At 26.6% G+C, this 21,744-nt stretch overlaps 1 protein-coding gene across 4 annotated transcripts in view; it reads left to right on the top strand.

Moving 5' to 3' along the window:
• The window catches only part of LOC118065785 (uncharacterized protein DDB_G0286591-like), a 50,790-nt gene that overhangs the window by 11,168 nt on the left and 17,878 nt on the right, over positions 1-21,744 (top strand). The window contains exons 1-2 of one of the 4 annotated variants that reach the window (XM_035081292.1): positions 9,419-9,970; positions 10,046-10,530. The exons of 1 other annotated variant lie outside the window; for it this stretch is intronic. In XM_035081292.1, coding sequence (XP_034937183.1) covers positions 10,512-10,530 — 19 coding nt within the window. In that variant the 5' untranslated portion in view covers positions 9,419-9,970; positions 10,046-10,511. Of the gene's footprint in view, positions 1-9,418; positions 10,531-21,744 lie in introns of those variants that run through there. 2 more of the 4 variants (XM_035081293.1, XM_035081291.1) reach the window with 2 other exon arrangements.

Genomic DNA, 21,744 nt, shown 5'->3' with positions numbered 1-21,744 from the left:
AAGTAAATCGTGTACAAATATAATAAATTACAGACTTGTCAGAGAAATATTTGCTCAAGATTTTATAACTAACATTACTTGGAAGCAATTCGCAGTAATGATCTCAATTTTAGGAGTAAACAAGTTCTATTTGTTTAATTAAATGTTTGATTTATTATTAAGTCAACTATTTCATCTTTTTATTGAAACAATCAGTTGAATATCAGTTAGTTTTATTACGTAAATTTGCAAAAAATCTGTGCTATAATTTTTTGGAGCTTTCATGCTATTGGAAACTCGGTCAAATTGTCATTAAGGGCATTCGTTGTTAAAAAGCTCTTTAGATAATTTATAGACTTTTCTTTGAATCCGTACTGCGATAAAAATGTTGGCATATCTTACCAGATGACTTTGAAACATTATCCTTAAATATAACCTTGAAGAAGATGCTTAAAAATTTCACTAGGTACATCTAGTCATGACTCAAGAACATCTGTTTCTCACGAAAATGCTTTTAAATCACTTGAGCAAGTTTTATAAAATTTTAGCAAGATTATTTATGAGTAAATCTATGTACAAAGTATACGAAATTTTGATGAAATATGTTTTCGTAGAAAAGGGGGAGTTATCAAACAGAATTTATGAATCATATAATAGTTGGTAGATTGAAAGGAGGATAGAGAAATGTGAATGATCAGAATGGTTAGTGGATCATTTTTCTTAATGTTAATTGTCCTTATCATTTCTTTTGTTCTTAAACTTTACAATCAAAGTGAATTCTGATCTTAAAATCTTTCGAAATAGATTTAAAAAAATCCCATCATTAATAAGTTTTACATAAAGAACTTAAGAACTTGTATCAAACTTTAAATGAACTTAACTTCTCTTGCAAAGTAGAATTAAAATAAAATAATCTATCGAAGTATCTCTTATTTTGCGGACTTTTAATGCACAATCTAGGTCTGATTAAATAAAATCTGCATTCAGCTGATATAACTAAATCGATACAAATATCATCAAACATGACCAGATCAAGTTTGATCAAATTGGATTCTCACAACTACAAACTATCTGATCATGATAACTGTAATTTAGTTTCAAGACTTGAAATTTCATGATTGTCATAAAAAACAAACCTCTGATAAACTATGCTATCAATAAATGATGCAATTAATTGAACAATCAATATCAATTAATGGCTCAAAAAATTCCACATGATAATTATTAATTAATTGAGTAATTAATAAATTCCGTGTGATAATTAAACATCAATAATTTTTCAAGTACTATAAAAATCAATAGTTTATAAACTCATAAGTATCTGAATAGGAAAAATAATTTTAGATCTAAAGTTTCTAGCTTTATTAATAATGAAAAAAAAAACAAGCTTAATTAATCAACGCTCGAGTGATTGCACGTTTATGACTCTTCAAAATATTTCACGCTTTGTTAACTTATTCTCGAGTGAACCTTTGCTAGTTTGACCTACACAATTTAAGCAGAGACAAATTCTACTGTATTAAATCAGCTAATTAAAATTCCTTTTTTCATAATGAACGTATTCTTCATTTAAATATCGAAGATGTAAATCAACCTCACTTGTTTATTATAGAAATATTTTTTTGGTTACCATAATAAATAAAAATATTGTGGATAATTGTTTTTTTAACTCTTCGATTTATTGATGAACTGATTGAGATGAGTTAATTAGTTTACAATCAGTAAGCGAAATAAATTTATTGTTATCACAGGTGTAGTAAATGTAATAGCTGCGGACAAGTTTGGATGATAATGGCTTATAACTGTTTTGTAGCTCTACATTTATCACAACAAGTCTAGCTTATGGTATTGTTATTATTATAATGTAAATTTAAGTCAAATGAATGCCTTACAGCTAGGTCATTGTTGAAGGCTAATATAAGGTCCGAGACTACTCGTTATCGTTTTTAACGGTTCAAAAGTATAAAGACTACGATGATTTATTAATTTTCTTGCTGAAGATTTTTCAAAAAAAAAAGTTGCGCCTTTTTTTACTTGTAATGACATGTAGGAAATTCTTTCATGTTCATGCTTCGTTCTAACTATAATTCGATTACAGCTTATTACTTAGATACTTGGATTTTATTTCTATAAATAAATTAAAGAAAAAATTCCTTTTCAATTACGTTTAAACCGCTAACGTAATTTCAATTGAATTTTTTTTCGGTTGAAAAGGTGGTTTTTTTATAATAATCCCGGATATTAATGAGGAAAAAATATATAAAAAATAGTCTATTGTATAAAAATATGTATCCAAGGTTTTTGTTAATTGGTTTTTTTTTCCTTTTTTATTTATATTTAAAAAAGTGTATACAAACATAGGGAAAAATTGGATTGTTTTTATTTTATTTGTAAATAATACTATTTTTTAGAATCTGCATGAAGGAAAGTTTTTTAAAAAAATTCCAACATAAAAGGATAAAGTTCTTAATTAATTTGTGAAAAACATATTTGTTTGGATTTTTATATAAAAATAATAGAAATATAATTTAAAGAAAGAATGTTTTAAAACACGTTTTCTTATACTTTTACGTTATCACTAGAGATATACTTTATTAAATTTTCATTCTGAATGTACAATGATCAAATAATAAATGTATAGATAAAATAATTTTGTAATATAAATTAAAATTTTCAAGTCTTCTAAAGTAAATTAGAAATCAGTAAAATCAATGTTTAATTTAGATCAATTTTTTTCCAATTAATAAAACAACGAAAAAATAAGCCACCGACTTATTTCAGTTTAGAAGATTTGTTTTTTATTTGTATAAATCAGATAAAACAGCAATTTTTGTATCATAAATATTTCTCATAAATAAAAATATCGACAAAAAACTTAATCCCACAACATACATATCATCGTGTAAATAGAACAGCCTCTTTAAAATGCCGATAGCGTATAAAGTCTTACCATATTCACGTCAACTTTATGAAAAACTACTTTGGCACATTGGAAATTGGGTATACGTTGACAGGATATTGTTTCAAAACAAAATTTATGTCCTTTTTTTCATAAAATATTGATTAGAAATTGATGAAACGATTTTTTTTCTAAACATATTCATCTTTTTTTCATCAACAACTTTTTCAATCAAATTCATCACTTGCATATTTTATTTGTCATCCAAATATAAATTGTATTATAATTTCAATTTCATCAATATATACTGAAACATAAATTGCATCATCATCCTCGTTACAATTAGATAATAAAAATGAAAATTCGAGATACATCAGTTTCACTTATGTTACAAAAATGTAGGACAAAGCGTTCATCTTTCTAGTACGTATTTTATTTCACTTCTATCATCTCTCTGCTATCAAGTAATATATGTTACAGTTTAATCAGATCACGAGTCAAGCTAAATAAATTCAAAAGAAGGTCATGAAAAAGTGACTTTGGAGGCAAAAAAAAATTGAATCTAACATTCAAGTATTTAAAGTTTGACATAAAAACATTGAAAAAGTGTAAAATTGGAAAAATGTAGCTTGAACTGTTCTGCTCAACAGTGATAGAGGTCCACATGCTCGCATTTTATTCATGAAGGCGTTCATTCATCGTGAAAATACACATCAAGTCTTCCACTATACCTCATATCTGGTCTTTAACCCATGTTTTCAGACGTAATATAGTACTTTTGATGTAATCGAGGAAAAACTTTGTCAAATATAAAATTAATTAAAGAACACAATTAAAAAAAAATATAAATGCACTGCAAATCTTAGTGTTTTATTTCAATGCACTTGATGTGTTTTACTATGACACCACCAGTTTAATTAGTACTGTAGTTACTTTTTAATCACTTTCAAGTGCGTTAAAAGTGAAAATTTGCAATGTGGATAATCTTGAATACAACGAGATTAAACACATTCGCGCAATCACTGTGTAGAATGCATCAAAAAAACTATCAGTGTTCCGTAAATATTGAAGTTGCAAAATTCCTCAATCTTAAAAGAAAATTCGTGCAAATAAATTAATCGGATATTTTTTTGCGTGATTTATCGTCAGATTTGTAGATTCAATTGATAGAGGTTGAGTGAGTTCTAGTAATCGATAATGAAAGTAGTGAGAAATGAAATTCGTGATTAGATAATTAATTGACTAAACGTTTGAGCTATTTAGTATGTACAACAATATCAAGTAACGTACAAGAAAATGAAGCGTCTATGGGGTCATCCGTAGTGTGCGCAGGAAACAGGAAATCCTGAGGAATGAGACGAGCCAACCAGAAAGTACACACCACTAGTGTAGTAATTTAATCATACTATACACTTTTATATCTTTTCACTGTCTTTAAATGTGCAATTTTCGTTTGAAAAAAATAAACGAATCATTATCCTTCCTCACGCTAATTTCTTAAGTACTTGTAATTACATGTCATTATTTATAACATTCAGTCATATTTAGAACTCTTAGAGTCTTTTTTAAAGTTGTGCTTAAGAAATATTCGTTAATTTTTCATTTTTTTTTTCAAATTTTTATCTTGTTTCTGATAAGATAAATCGATCATTTCTTTTTAGAATAATTTTTTTTGGAGTAAAATTTAGTTCAAGACACCTTATAAATGAGTTACAGATTCCTTCAAGGAAATAAGCCAGGTTCAAAACATCTTGCACTTTTTTTTAAGCTTATTTTATAGATAAGTGAATTTTTGTCATTCAGAGAAAATTAAATCTCTAATGGAATTTGTGGAATTGTTTTTTAAAATAGTAAAAAAAAAGAATAGGATTTTAAACTTTTGGAATCGAAAACGGTTTTTTTTCCATTATCTTAAGAAAGACTCATTAATCTAACTCGGTATCTAATCAGTTCTGAGTAACAACGTGAAAATTGAAATCTTATTTATCAAGTAGGTCACACCATTTTCAGAAAATCATCAACAAAAATTTCGCTGAGTTTTATGTGTAGACATAAATCCACTGATAATTATTTCTTTATCAAACTCAATGAATTGATAAGAATAAATTTACTAAAATGGAAAAAAAAATCTCGACTAGTTTTGCATATTCCTTTTTATCCTACCATCTTGTTTAGAGTTAGTAATAATTAAGAAACACCATAAATTATGTTAATCTTAATTACATATTAGCATTAATTTCCTTAGATTCTTACACCTATTTATTAGTTGTTTTCTATTTACATTTAGTGAATTTGTTCCGATTGTAATCGATGCAAAGACTAGCTTAAATATTTTAGTATTCACACAGATCTTCATGAGTGTGTTTTATTCTAATACAAAAAAATTTTTCAAAAAGCTCTATAAAAATAAGTAATCTTATTTTTATAGATTTTCCCAAGAATTCCTTTACATTGTGAGTAAATAGTTTTTTATGAATGTTAAAATTTATCATGCAATAAAAAAACATTAAAGAGGTAGACACGTAAAGGTAAAGTGATACTATGAGTTAGTAATTGACTTTAGGATAATGATTCTTTGGAATGGAAATTGTCTGTAAAACTTTCTCCATAAATTTTTCAGTGAGTCAGTCAATAAGATGATGTTAGTTTGTATTCATTAATAGTTGGTAGAAATAATTAAAACTAATATTATAAATAATTCAGTAATATTAAATTGAATTCTTTGATTAACTTTAACAAAAGTTAAGTTTATTGACAGCTCAGGTGTAGGCTGAAAGTGAAAGAAAAACGTGTGAGAAACATTTGAGACTAATACGAGAAATTTGAAACTTCAGAATTATAAACTTCACCATCAAAAGTATAGGTCTGTGTTCAAAGTAGTTTTAACTCTGTTGCAATTTTATACTGATTCTGTGACCCAGAAGGGTCTTATTGTAATAATTTTTCAAGTTATAAATCTTAAAACAGTTAATTCAAGCAAAAATTAACTTTTAATTGCAAATGCTTCGGTAGTTATTAGAATAAAAATAGTTATTTGTGCGAAAAGACAGTTAAAATAGAAGAAATTAGATTATTTTCTAAAAGAAAATGATATAATCATAGGATTGGGTTTAATTTATTAATGAGAAAAAAAAATATTTAATTTCCATTAAAATTTTTAATTCTATATTTTCGAGGTAAATAATCTTGGTTAAAAAGTAATCAGATTATGAAAAGATGAATAAAACCACTGAAATGGATTATCGTTGTGGGTTTTGTAATTGAAATAATTAAAAATATCTCATTAGATGTACTTCAACACATATAAAAGCCACCATAGAAACATTATTATTGAAAAAAAAAAATCTACTTTAACCATTTTTGTTATAACCTTTGACTCCATTTTCATCATGAAGCTTTTTCCAATGCACTTCTCCACTCATGCTATTTCTTTCCTTCATAACAATACAATATTAAAATAAATATCAATAAATGAGAGAAAGTTAGTGCTAAAACGTACCGACAAATACCAGTGACAACTATTTCACTTGTTACAAAATGATAACACAATTAGTCCGTGCTCCATCATGCGCGACCTGCGATATCATATTCCCCTATATGTTATACACGTGAATAGCAGATAGTAATTCAAAGCAGAAAGCGAATGTGAATGGAGTTGAAGAGATTTGTCAGCGTAAATCCAACAGTATAAGATCGCTTAGTGAAGTACATAACATCATATCTGTCAGACTAACCTGCCTAAGAGAAGATTAGTGATGTTTTAGCCAAATGGAGGCAAAATGAGGGGTCCTGGCAAAGTGCATCATATATTAGGATATATTTTGCACCAACTTATGCTTTACTCTTATGTATATTACACAGTAAAAGAGGGTTCAACCCTTTTTGAGTGTCAAGTGGCATAGAATAGACCTCAGTGTGTGGCCCACAACAGCTTGCTGCTCTATCCATTGTGGTTGGATTCATTTTAAGAGTGATATTTTCTCATTCTCTCTATCCACGTTATAAGCTGTTATCAAATTATCTGAGAAGTATTTATTATGTTGCAAAAGGCTTCATTATATTGGACGAAGTTAATTATTAAAACTGAAAATGTTCAAATATATATTGCCAAGACTTGAAGTGGTATTTAATTATCAATAATTCTTCTTTTTTATTTAATAAATAGCTTTTATAATAAATCATTATTATGATGATGGAGATTATTTTCAATATTTTTAATATAGTTAAAAACTTGACATAAAAAACAGCATGAAAAAATCTGGAATGTTATCACCTTTAGCATTAATTAAATGAACGGTCAACAAACTCAGAATAGCATCAAAGAAAAAATATAAAAATGTAATTGAAACTGTTACTTACTAAAACACCATAAAACTCATAAAAAATAATCTTTACTCAATCTTCCTTGCAATAAAAAATACATAGTTTATTGATGTGCAAAATTGCAATGAAACAGAGTATTTTATATCAAGATTTATCCAATGAAAAAATCCATACATCATAAATTTTATTTATTATTTACAATATTTGAAACATCGTTTTATGTATTTCATATTAAAATATATTTTATTTACTCTTTCTCTCCTTTGTAAAAAATTTTATTTCATATAATACAACTTGATAAAAAACGTTATTTTCAACATTACTATAATAATGTATTAAACATTACTAGTATTCAGTTACAGGTGTATTTTTTTTTACATTCTTTCCTTTTTATTTATTTATAAAAAATTCTAATTGAATTCGCAAAATCATATGAAATAAAAATTAGAAATAACTAACAATAAAATCTCCAATGTATCATTGTGTTATTTTATTATGAATTTTTTTTGATTAAATTTTTTTTTTATTCACATAAATTATTACTGGTAACTTTCAATGCTTGTTCATGATCTCTCTGCCGCAGTACAATATAGTTCGTGCTATAAATAATGGATTAACACAAAAAGGCACTTATCTAACAAAAGTTTAGCAAACTTTTATTCCCTCAGGGGAATGAGGGAATAGTTCATTCTTATTCTCTTCACTGGGACATAATTTTAGATTAACTAAATAGTGTGTTTGTTTGAAAAGACAAGAATAATATACGAAAGAAAAATATAAACAAATTCGCAAGTAGTTTAAAACACAATACATATTAGAATCAGACATAATGATTAATGAGTTTTTTATTGCACAGTTTATAAGGAGATTTTTCATGATTAATTGATACAATCATGGCCAAAATTATATACAGGACTTTAGACACTTATTATATGACATTTATTGAACGGTCGATCATGCTTGTTATTAGAAATTTTTTTTTTCTTCAATGTGGTTTGAAGAATTTTTTTTCCCCTCTAATTTTGAAAAATGATTTAAAATTAATAACGTCGTAACTCGGTTCACATAATATTGAAGCAGATTTTTTATAAATTTTCCATATATATTCACTGAAATAATTTCCATTGTGTTTGATAAGATATTTTATTATTATTATCATCATCATTTCAATTAATATAAATTTAATTCTCATATAAATCAATTGAATTCATTACTGAGAAATTTTCATTCCAACAAAATTTACGTTCTTTGCTATTGAAAATATAATTGTTTTACATTTAATATAGATATAAAGATGAATAATTTTTTAATCTTTAGCTAATGAAACTCGTGTACAACGACATAATAGTAAACATAGCATAGTTTTTTCTGTTGTTCGTTTAATTGAAAATGCTAATGAACAATATAATGTCCTAAACTAATTATTATGACAGAAATATCGTTATTCGGAACATGTTGCAATTAAGTTGAAGAAGAAAGTTAAATATTTTTATTTAGACAACAATGTTCACTGAATATCAAAATAATGAATTTTAATTTAATAAATGTCTTCTTTGTGACTAATTAGTGGTTCAAAAATTCCTATCTGTATTTTTGTAATTATTCATTTGTACTTCTTTAAATAATAACTAATTAATTAACTTTACTACTTCACTTCACTTACCTGCCATCTATCATACATCCTAATTAATTCAAGAATTAAAAAATGTTAAATATTATAAATATGATAAAAACCTATTCAAAAGTGCAAAAGTACTTGTGCAATTATTCAAAAAAAAGAAAAAAAAATTTCCCACAGAATTAAATATTCTTTTGAATGAAGCAGAACGTATAGATGAGCATGAAATGGATGACATGTATTTATATTTACGGACTGAAATATATTTTAAAATTAATAAAGAAGGAATAGATTATTTTAATAGAATGTTCTAATATTTAAACTGTGGCAAAACTAACACGTGACACATATGAACTACAGGGGTTAAGTTAAATGTAGTAATATATATGTTGTGTAGATTCGTAGTAACTCGTAAAGGGGCGAGTGACAAGCGTCCCAGAGAGGGGAGATATGAAAGAGATAGAGTAAGAGTTTAAGAGAGCGGGTAAGGGGTAGAAGGACGAAGGTGAGAAAGAGAAAGCAACAAGGAAAGAGTGAGAGAAAAAGAGCACAAGTCAGCTTGACTCGAACCGAGGAAGAAACGCCAGTCGCCACTCGACGCCCGCAACGTACGGAAGAAAATCGTGCGCAGACGCTATTAAGTAACGCTTCACTTTAGAACGAAACTTTGAAAATTTTTCGCAACTTCTTCCTCATTATTTACCATTTATTTTCAATATTTTTCCATTATTATCAATCAAATTTATCAACAAAAAACAGTTTTAGATAAAATTCAAATTTTGTGTGGGAATTTTTCCAGTGAAAAGTAAAAGAAGAAGAAGAAGAAAGATTGAAAGTAAAATCGGCGAGTTTTCGTGACAGTGCGAAGTAAAAGGGATTAAAGTGAACTTTTGAAAAGTGTAATAATTTTAAAATCAGGAAAAGAGATTTTTTTTTGAAAAAAGAAGCTTAAGTGAGGATTAAAGATAAATTTTTAATAAAATCTCTTTTTCTTTTGGCCTCGTTGAGTTCTTCGCGATTGGATTTGAAAAACGAAAGGAAAGTGAAGATTATAAACAGTGAAAGAGGAAATAATTTATCTCATAAGCCACACAAATATCAAGAATTTTCCATTTCGAAAGAAAAGAACGTGTCTTCTGATTGATTTCCAGGTAACATAAAAATAAAATAATATTGCATGTAATTAAAAACAATTTGTATTAAATTTATGACGAAATGATATTCAGATGGGCCGAAAAAGAGAGAAGTGAACGACGAAAAATAATAGAACGTTATTTTAGAGGAAGTGATACTTTGGATTACTAAGTGAATAGTTTTCGAGTGTTACTCTTTTAATTGAGAGTCAAGTGAGAATAAGTTAGAGTTGGAGAGGATTTTAAGAGTGATGTTTTCTTCTATCAGTGATTATACAGTTCATTAATTAATTGATTTTATTGAAATTTATGATCTAATGTGAGAAAGCTACATTTATCGTTGAAAACAATTATTAGATTCGTGGAATAAAAAAATTGTTACAAGTTTTCAGCAATAAAAATAATAAAACTTTAACAACATTGTTTTATGGTTTATAACAGTAAAAGTAATTTGAGAAAAATTATAATCATTTTTTGTCAGTGATAATTGTGTTAAACTTGACAAAATTAAAACGGGTTTTTGGTCATCGCAACAATGACGGAAGGAGAATTTTAAGTTATGAGCAATGTATTCAGTGGTAAGTTGCTACTAATTTTCAGCATGTTTGGACTTAATGACTTCCTAAACAAAACAAAGCTTCCAAACCTCCTGAAGTAAACAATAAACATACTTACAATAACTTAAGTTGGCTCTTAAAAAAATTTCATTCAAACAACAAAAAATAAGATGACAACTTTTTTTTGCAATAATTAACAACAAATTAATTCATTTATTCAAATTTTAAGGATTTTTTCTTCTCGAATGATCGTAAAAACAAGTTTTTTATTTCTGTATAATGATTGCAAATGTTGAAAAAAATATTAATTGTTTTAGATTTATGCTTATTTCAGTAATAATAATGAATTGAAGATTTTCTGGATTTTTTGTTAATTATTAATTGTCTGTAATATTGAATCAATTAGTATAAATAGTTAAATGGTTATTAGTCCATGGGGTAATGGTTACATGAGTGATTCTCCGATTTACACTTTTTTTATTGGCCCGATGAGAGTCACGGCGTAGACACATGAACGAGTTTCCATCAACGAGAAGTTATAAAGTCCCGTTAGATCGACGAACTAAACCAACTGACCGAGTATTCATTTGTTCTCGATACAATTTGACACATTGTGATATGCGTATATGTATATTGCTTTTACATTTTTTTTCATAGTTATGATTAGAATTCTGAAAAATTGTGGGCTTTGTTTCTAATCATAGTTTTGGAGTTTCTGATCGTTTTATGATTTTTCCACTCACTTAAACACTTTAGTCATACTCGTTATTATTTCATTTTTTTTTTAACTTTTTTTTTTTCAAATAATAAAATAAGTTATGAGTAGTATAAAGTTGGACAATTTTTTTTTTAATATAAAATATTTATTCTAAAAATTTATTAACAACAATAAAAATAATTATTTTTTATTAAACTCAAAATATGTTAAAATGCATACTATTGCTCTTATAGACAGAGATTAAATTTTAATTAAATTTTCGAAATACTGCGCACTAAAATTGTCTCTAAAGTTATGATTAATTTGTGAATATGTAGGTATTTTAGCTAATATTCCTCGCAAAAATTCATTAACTATTTAAATGTTAATACAAAAATGAAATACTATTAATCAAGATTTCTAACAATATTATATCAGTACATACTTGTAATGTTGATTAAAGAAAACACAGACAATCTAAACAAATATTAGTATATTTGTATTTAATTATTGAGGAAACGCTATATTGTTGCTCCGAAATTACTATGCAATTTTATTTTCATTGATTGTACCATTAATTGATAAAACTTACTTCTATTAAATTAAATTAATGTTGACATATAAAATATTAAACAAAAATTAATAAAAAATTTTCATGTCCATAAAATATTCCTTCGAACAGCCAATAATACTTTTCAAACACTTCTAAAATGGCTATATATTGATGATGATTAATTATGTTTATTGACGACTGTGTAAAATTTTGAATATAATGACAGCAAATTACGTTGGATGCATTATTATGCAACAGTAATTAAAGGTGTAGTGATTATTGAATGGAAAAAATAACTACACAGTGACTCAATAGGTCTTGAATATATCTTTAGTTTATACATAATTTCATCGAAAAAGCTCATTAACAAATGAGTTTCGTCGTTATGCTAAACTATGTCATGGACATTTCAAAATATTTATCATCTCATTGAAAACAGGGTGTTTAAAGTCACCAAATATTCATCTTTATTTTTCCTAAATAATTTTTTGGTAATTTTCAATCATCAATAACTGAGTTAATATTAATATTTACCTCAAAATTGAGGTTGAAAAAATGTTTTTGACCTCAAAAAGCTAATTTCCTGTGTTATTTAATATCTCTTCAGTAACATCGAAATTTAAAAAAAATCATACGATGATTATGGCTCATACTTATCATCTAAAATGCTGTCTAAAAAGCTTTCCAGATGGTTTATTCTCGTACCGTGTGTACAACGAAAGAATAGGAATGCTCTTGTTATGTTCATTACGAACCAATCCCATATCAGCGTGATCAGTTCAACTGGATTATCGAGATGGAGAGCGTTATAACCCACTGCACGCACGAGTTGTAATTGATTCGATCAGAGACAATTCTCTCTCACCGGCCCGTTAACTTATGTATATATTTAGCTATGTGACTACAAACACACACACGTTCAAACTTATAATATTTTTACTCATTCTTATTCGAAGGGTTATTGTCCTGCGGGGGAAGAAGCATACGTGATTTCAAAGTTAAGTTAACACACACTTTTGTGTGAGACCTTCTATATATGTAGTGATGGGATTTTTTGTCAAAAAATATATATCTTCTAAATTTGTGTATAAAAATATTTATGAAGACTGACAAGTCGTGACAGCTTGGCATTTTTAGGCAATTTATCTGAATGCACAAAGGGTTATGTACCTCTGCGTGCGTTGGAAATATTTTTTTTTTTGTAATGTACATTGTGAAAAATAAATTTAAACGTATATTTTATATTATTTATTATTCTCTCGAGTGTAAGAAAGTATGGTTTGTAATTTATTTTTAATAAATAATTCATATTTGTTACGGTTAGCTGACTTATTGTTGCTGGTTTACTGTTGCTTTCATAGTTTTTTATTTCACAGTATTTTTGGATAAATTTAAACAAATAAATATCCAATTCATAATTAATTATTACGATTAAAAATAAATTATTATTAGAATATTCTAAAATTATATTTATTATGAATTTGTTTCTTCTTCTCCTTTTTGTTAATGAAGTAATTATTCTAATATTGCTATTTATAATAAGATAATAACACACCCATAAAATCCATATGTGCATTTGATCTCTTTGAGTCTTCGTCTACTCATTTCTATCTCAGTTGAATTTAGACTCTGTTTAGACTCGGTTAGAATAAGGCGACAAATTGTAAAAGCGGATTGAGATCAAAGTAGTTTTATACAAACATTTATCGTGTCTGAGTATCTTAAAGGTCTCGGAGTAGAGTAGAGAATGAGCTCGTATAGACATACAGGTATATAGACATATATGTAACTTTACTGGTACACTCAGCTACCTGTGCACTAACTGAGAGACGACGGACTTTGCTCGGTCACGTTCTGCGCGCGGTTGCGCTAAATGTCAGGTGCACCATACAATATATTGCATGGCTATTGCCTGCTGCACTTTATAATAAAGGTAGTCTAGTCGTGAGAATTCTACAATCAGGCCATTTTCAAATTTTTCATTTTTCTTTTCTATCTTATGAGTTTTCACAACAAATACCTTTTTGTCCTTTCATTCAGAAAAGTATATTGAAAATATAATCATGTTTTGCAATTTTGTGGACTTGGAATGGATTTTTTAGACATGAAATTGAAATAGAAATGATGTTGGTAAAAAAAAATGTATTTGTAAAATCGGATAATGATGAAATTTATGAATGGACTTGAATTGTTTATTTAATTGTTTGTAAATTAAAAATAACTTTTAATTGTAATTAGTGAATTATTTATTTAACTAACTGATTGATTGAGAATATAAATATCTTATGGCACTTCTCATTTAATCCACAGGTTGAAATTTATTTCAGTAATCCATGAGTCATAATGAATGTTTTGAAAACATGGATAGCATTATAATGAATCGGGTTTGAAATAATAATATTATGTACATTAAATCTCTAACAATCCAGTTTATAACAAATTATTAATTGCTCAAGCTAATTCTGGTGATATCATTTTAGCTGCTAATTAAAGAAGAGAATAAACTCATCACTGATTTTTTTTCCACCACAATACATGAGTGTTAATTAATACATTAAAAACTTTATAGTTATCAGATTAAAATATTCTGACTCAATTTATGAATTTTAACATGAAGTAATTTATTGATTTTTGCTAATATTCAATATAAAATTCGTAAAAGAATCCTTCGTATTTTTTGTATCTCTTTTTATTTGAGAAATTTCGCAAATCCTAAATTATTCACACTTTCTAACCCGAACACTTTCGTCTGTCTTCGGGCTCTATTATGCTTCAATAGTTGAATTGTAACAATTCCATGCCACTCTCTTTCTCCTGATTGAAATTCAAAATACCACTATAAATATATAATGGTCGAATCTATTTACATTAATTATTATCAAGATTACCGTACCTTTAAAAAAAAGAACTTGTCAATAAAATCTTTTGTGATTTAGTGAAGAACTTGAAATAATTATTGAATAGAAAATTAAATTATTGTTCAAAGTATCACTGCATTGGTTCTAGTTAGTCTAGTCTATGGTATATAAAATACTTCAATGACAAGTATTACAGGTATATCAAATTTCATTATGGCTCTAATAAATTCTTGAAAGTGTCTATATGTATTTTATTCCATCAGTGAATAAAAAGTTTTGAATTTAAATTATTATGAATAATAATTCAAAATTATAAGCATTCTGAAATTTTCAACTTGATAAAGGTCATGATAAATTGTATGCATTGATACTAATAAGTCATATAATATGGATAGAATAGTTTCAGAAATTCAATCATGATGCAGTATAGTCCTATAATGATAGACATGATATGTGGGTCACCTGTCAAACCTTTTTCAAAGTCCTAGGCCATTCATTTTGAATCATTAATATGTTTTCAATTTTGTTTTTTATCGAAAATCGTAAACGAAAGGTACTTATTATCTGAAAGTGAAATTTTCTCATTCTTCAGTTTCTTTCATTTTTATGGAGAGCTACAAATAAAAGTGCACAAGTTATTTTGAAAGTTACATCCTTAATAAGAGCTGAAGAAGAAATCAATAGGTTGTTTTTTAAAAAATATTCCTATACTTTCTAATATTTATTCTTTTTGGGATAAATAATTGGTTGGGTTTTTTGGTTGTATATTGTAATTCATAACATAGAAGATGGTACATGGAATATTTTTCGACCGTGTGTATATTTAATATTTTTCAATATTTTATGTTATGTTCTTTTATATTTCTTCTTCTTGGCAAAAATGTACATAACAGAAATTTACATGACTAGAATAAGATAATAAAAACAAAATTATATTACAAATATATAATACATTACTTAAACCAATGTTTTTTTGATAAAATGAATCTAAAATAATGAATTAAAATAAAAACATTAATTTTGATCATATTTTTTTTTTTCAAACCTTATAAATCATTTATTTTTTCGCCAAACATTTATGCCACGAAAATAAGGCACAACATGATTTTAAAAAGCTTAACAGTCGAGTCAGTTGTCAAAATAAAAGCCAAACAAAACACTAGAGTGAGAATTAAAATTAAATAAATATTTTTTACCAAATCATTCTGTGGATATACTTGCTGCATTGAATCAATTCGAGCATATATTTTTTTTTAGTTCGAATATCTCCACCTCTTAACACAAAAACCATTTTAAAAAAGTTAAAATTTTTACCTTCTGTTTTTCACAAACAATTTTAAAATCCCAGTTTTTAGCTAAAATGCATTATAATGTAAAGTTCTACTTTCCAATATTTTGTGAATAAATAAAAAAAAAAAAATTCCTTACAAAATAAGTAATAAATGAATAGATAATTACAAAAAATAAATTCATATAAATGAATAACGGTATAATAAAAATTCAGAACGCAACGGTTGTATAAAAGATACATGTGCACACGGAAGCATTGAAAGCATTTGATGCAGTTAATTAAATTGCAATCAATAATATTCCTCACATATTACTTTATTCATCCTCATAGTTATGTATGTACAAATATGTCAATATTATTGGTAGGATTTGCTAAATGATAGACAGAAGAACATACGATAAAAAATAAATAGCTGATACTAAAATTCAATCATATTTGATATAAAAAATCTGAAAATGTCAATAATTGCTACTAAAAACTATTCACAATTTGTTTCTCAAAATATTTAAATTTCAATACGTTATTCTTTCAGAAAAGACCATTATATGAACCAATACAAAAAATTCAATAATTAATCAATGAAATAAAATCCAATAACACTGACGTTTTTTCAATACCAACCAATATAAACTTCAAATTTGTTTTATTTTTTGACTCATTTTTCTGTCTCGGGGAAAAAATAATTTATCGTCTGATGGAATATTGAGTCATTCGAATGATTTATAAACTAACTAGTTTGTTTATAAATACAAAATAATTTTTATTTTATTTTTAACCATTCAGTGATTAATTAAAAAAATTTATATTAAATTCTATTAAATTCATAAATCAATTTAATGTTATAATTGGAATCAAAATATAACGATTTTGATGATTTAATAAACTCTATTTAATTATTATATCCTTTATACATTTTACAACTTTGTAATTAGCTTTAATTTTGTTGAAAGAAAAAAAATCCGTTAGCTTTTTTTAACACTCAGGTGATAAATCGAGCGTGTTAATTTAATCAAGATTTTTTTTGTTAAAGAGTCTCATAAATAATAATCAATATTATTGTTGTTAGAGAATTTATAAAAATTGATTGATTTTAATATTCAAGTATATTTATAAGATATGTGTTGTCTATCTCTTTGTGTTTGTTTTTATTTGATATTCTTTTGCACATTACAAGTTCATTGCATGTCTCGCGTGACGAAGAAAAACACAATTATGTGATTACTAACATTCGTGACATATATTAAATGCATAGATATATTTATTATATCAAATGACTTTGTACATCACCAACTGTCAAATAAATTTCACTATTATCGAATATTGATATTAATGTAATTTGTTTAATTAGAATTTTGAAGAATTATTCGATTTACTAACACTCTAAAGCGATATAGAGAGACAAATGTAGTTTAATTAAAGTTGGACATGAAAAAATTTCTGGTCGTTCGTGATAAGAGTTAGAATTTGAGAATAAAGCTTTGTACAAAAATTTTTAATTAAACAATTAAATAGAAAAATTAATCTAAATTAAAGTGATAAATATATTACCTCTATTATCCACTTAATATATTATGATTGTCTTAACCTTACTTATTAGCATTAGAAAATATTTTCTTAATATTTGAATACCTTTTATGAATACTTGGAAAGCAATAATTATCTTATAATGTCCTCCAAAAGTTTTTAAATGTTAAAGACTTTTAAATATTTGAATATTACATCTTACTTTAACAGAAGAACTAAACATAATTTACTTCGTTCTTTGTATTTAATGCATTCTAAAATATTCTCTAAAATTTCTTAAATTAGGATGAGAAAGAATTATTAATATTTATCTAAGAGTTTATATTTATCATAATTTAGTAAACAGATTAATTAATACACGATAAATACTAATGCATCAATATTAGGTTCATTGAAATGAAATCAAGTCAAACGTGAATAAACTTCATCCAGCTAGAATGCCAATATGATAATTAGCACAATAAACCCTGTTGACATAGACTCACACAATCCCCAAGTTGATTATATTTTGTACGGATTAACTTGAAGATAATTCTATACAATACCTTTACACCTCAACTATAACTCCACCAGGTAGAAATCATCATCCTTGATGGCTTTATGACAGCTTCCTGTTGCTTTGGGAAGCTTAGATGTTAGGTTGTCCAATAATACTCTGATAATTTTGTTAAAAGTTTCCTTGAACACCTGAAATTTTATGAAGACAATAAAAGATCTGACAGTTAAATGATCCGACTTAGTAATTTAGTTTCTATTTATTAGTATATTTATGCTTGTAATGAATACATTTCCATAGGAATTATTCACAACGTAAAGCACTTACCTGAATGTGGATAATCCGTTAGGACAGATACCCTGTTGTGAGCAGAATTGCCATAATGGAATTGACAATTCTGTACTTGTACATAGGCATATTGTACATTGTACATATATACAGGTCAAAGTAATGTAGATTTCATGATGGGTACCAATTCATCATCAAATAAGGATCTTGAGGAACAGAGTTTCCGGTTTATGGTACTTTTTCCAACGTTTTTGATCAAGAAAATATTCACATCATTTTCTTGACACAAAATATTTATTAAATAATATCAAACAATTAAATTGTAAATAATTAAATTCACTCTTTTAACTAATTACTGAAGCTACAATGTATTCTTTATGAATGTTGGAATATTTTTGTTCCAACTGTGAGGTTGATTTACAGCATAATTAAAATATATCGACTTTTAATGATGTTAGACAACAAATTGGAAAAACTTTTACTTTCGACCCATGGCTGTGATAAAACATCACAGAATACGAATGATTTTAAATGAGGGCTTGATTCAGTCACATGAGTTTTCAGTGCATAGACAGAGAAGTAAAGGGGCACACAAGTGGGCCAGCGACTGGGTCAGTGCCAAACCTTGATATAAAATACTCTGCTAAGTTTATTTAATTTCCTTGGAGATAGACAAGATGATAAATTATAAATTTATTCATTGACACGCTATATTAGTTATTAATTATTTATATTTTTTTATCAATTGCTCTTGAGGATAAGTAATATTGCAAAAACATGATGAAAAAAAACGTTATTAAAAAAATAACTGGTCACGAAAACTAGTATTTTATCATAAAGTTTCATTTTTTACTTTATGAATGTCGCTTAAACTCTAAGACTGCCTGTTGTTGATGAAAGGTAGTTTGGTAGCCGTAGGCTGTCGGTCACTGACACTCTTTCAAGAGTAATAATGAGACCAAAGCCTTACTTTGCACAAATTATCACGTGATTTTTTCAAGTACTCATATCATGACAATCAACTTCTTCTGAAGATGTTATAAACAATCACATAGATTGCCTGAAAAATGTCTTTTATTAATAATATATATTTTTTTATTCTTTTTCCCACATATTTTTTTTTTTATAGTAAAAGTTCTTTATTAAAAGCATTACTTAATAAAGAAAATTTTTTAATTAAAATTGACATTCTTTCTAAAAGTAATAATCCACATAATTTTATGAAAAATTCATCAAATTCAAGCCACCTATTTTTTTGAATTATTAAAAAAGAATATCTTGTCTTCATCAAGTAAAAATATTCATCAATGTAGATAGAAGCTTATTACTTTGGTTGATAAAAAAAAAAATAAATAAAAGTAACAAAAAATATCAATTCAATTTATAAAAGTCTCATAGAAAAACCTGTCAATAAATTATCCATTTTTACTCTGTCGATGAAGACACAAATTGTTGTAATTTAATTAAGTTGGAAAAATTATTCAATTATAAAACTAATTAATAAGTTTTTTCTGCAAAAAATCTCCAGCACAATTAACTAATTGAATGAATTATCGAGTGATGACAACTTTTACTCTGCTTCAACTCTTACTGTGCTTCAATATAAGACATGAAGTGGCAGTAAATCAGCTGTACGATGCATTTAACTATCTCCAAAAGTATCAAACAGACAATTGTATGTGACTGCGTAGAATCTTAATAATCATATAAATACACCGCTTCTAATATTTTTTCATTTTTAATTAGTGATGAAAAAAATAGAATAAATATTTAGTGATGAAGTGAATCTGAATCTAGAACAACTGACAGTAGTTTTCTTGAATTTATTTTTTTATTAAAATTCTTTGAAATATATGAAAAACTATTTTTCAAAAATGTTAAATAACTGCTAATTATTTTTTCCCAATACCGTATTTTATTAAAAGGTTGATAGGCGAAAGTTTTAAGTGAGAACTGACATGTGACACGTTTAAACGTTAATGCGATGAGTAAAGAAGAAGATTCGGGTTAACAATCGGGTCAATTCTTCATTTTAAAAAATACATCTAACTAAATACAATTCGTCAATGACTAATTTCAATTCAGACCAATGTCCATCGATCTCATGAACTCTATTATTGTTTATCAAAATCAATTATTCACACTAAAAAATAAAAATATACCATTATCATAACAACATTGCAAATCTAAGTGTGTTGTTCTTGTAGACACTTTTAACACACTAAGCTTTTTCAATGCTAAATGCCGTAAACAAACTATAGATTTTAACACACTATAAAATGTGTAAAGAGTGTCTACAAATTATCTATAGTTTGCTTATGGAAATTTTACATTGAACACGCTTTATGTGTGTTATTTTAACACGTTTATGAAATACGGGAATTTGCAGTGAATGTACCAAAAAACAAATATTCAGCTGTTGCAACTGAAAATTAGTGAAGAAGAAAAATGAGCAAAATCAAATAAAGAAAATAAATAGAAACATGTGTACACACATTTGATGATAATTTACAAAACTATGTACGCAAGTTTGTCGGTAAAAACGTTTTGGCCGAGCACCAAAAATTTCTTATAATATTCCAGACTGCTGGGCTCTAAGTCATATATAACTTGAAGACAATCATTAAGTAAGAGAAGTAAGTCTCTAATATATATCGTATTTATAGCCTTAACTACCATTTTATTTTCATTCGTTTTTATCTCAATAAAATCAAGCAACACTCACCCAAAACCACTTCACCAATTTAAGTGAATATTTTTATTTATTTCCCCCAGCTTTAATTTACCAGATAAAAAATTCGAGTTTTCCGGTAGTTATGTTTTATTAATAAGCCAGGTAATTAGCTAATAAAATTTATGATACATACTGACAAATTTACTCCAGTGTACTTAATGATATTCTGGAGTTAGTAGAATAATAGAATGGGTTTGTATGCCTTAATAGAAATACTTTATAGAGCAACTGAAACATTACATAAAGTCACAGATAGCCTGTCCCTGGGCACGTTTACCCAGACTAAATAGTGCTTTGCAGGTCAGAATATATTTTCGCCCCTTGCTATCCATATCTCTTCACTACGATGGTTGTGTCGCCATTCCATCTCATTCTAGTCATTTATTCAGCCTTATTTCGAGTTTAATTTCTGTCGAAGTCATTGTGTTTGTGGGAAAACGAGTTACATTTAAATATTTATTTAATTACACCTGCAATGCTAATTCAAGTGTGTTATTCTTGTAAACACTCTTGACTATCGATTATTTTAACACGTTTGTGAAATCTTAAATCTGCAGTGATACGACATATTGTTTAATAATATTATTTACGACAGATTTTTAATTTTTATTTGATTTTATTTATTATTATAAATATCTCGTCTCTTAGTTGAATTAATTTTATTCATTTATTGATATGATTATTTATGATATTCAACTATTTTTTTTCCTTTTATTTAAATCTTATTGATAAATAAAAAAAATATAAAACTTTCTAAATGTTCTTGTAAAAACATCAATAGCGAATAAATAATT

The sequence above is a fragment of the Chelonus insularis genome, unplaced genomic scaffold (assembly GCF_013357705.1).
Source record: "Chelonus insularis isolate UGA/USDA-ARS -01 unplaced genomic scaffold, ASM1335770v1 contig_323_pilon, whole genome shotgun sequence".
Classification (NCBI taxonomy): domain Eukaryota; kingdom Metazoa; phylum Arthropoda; class Insecta; order Hymenoptera; family Braconidae; genus Chelonus; species Chelonus insularis.
The sequence above is the reverse complement of the archived record's forward strand: the minus strand, read 5'-3'. Positions and strand labels throughout refer to the sequence as shown.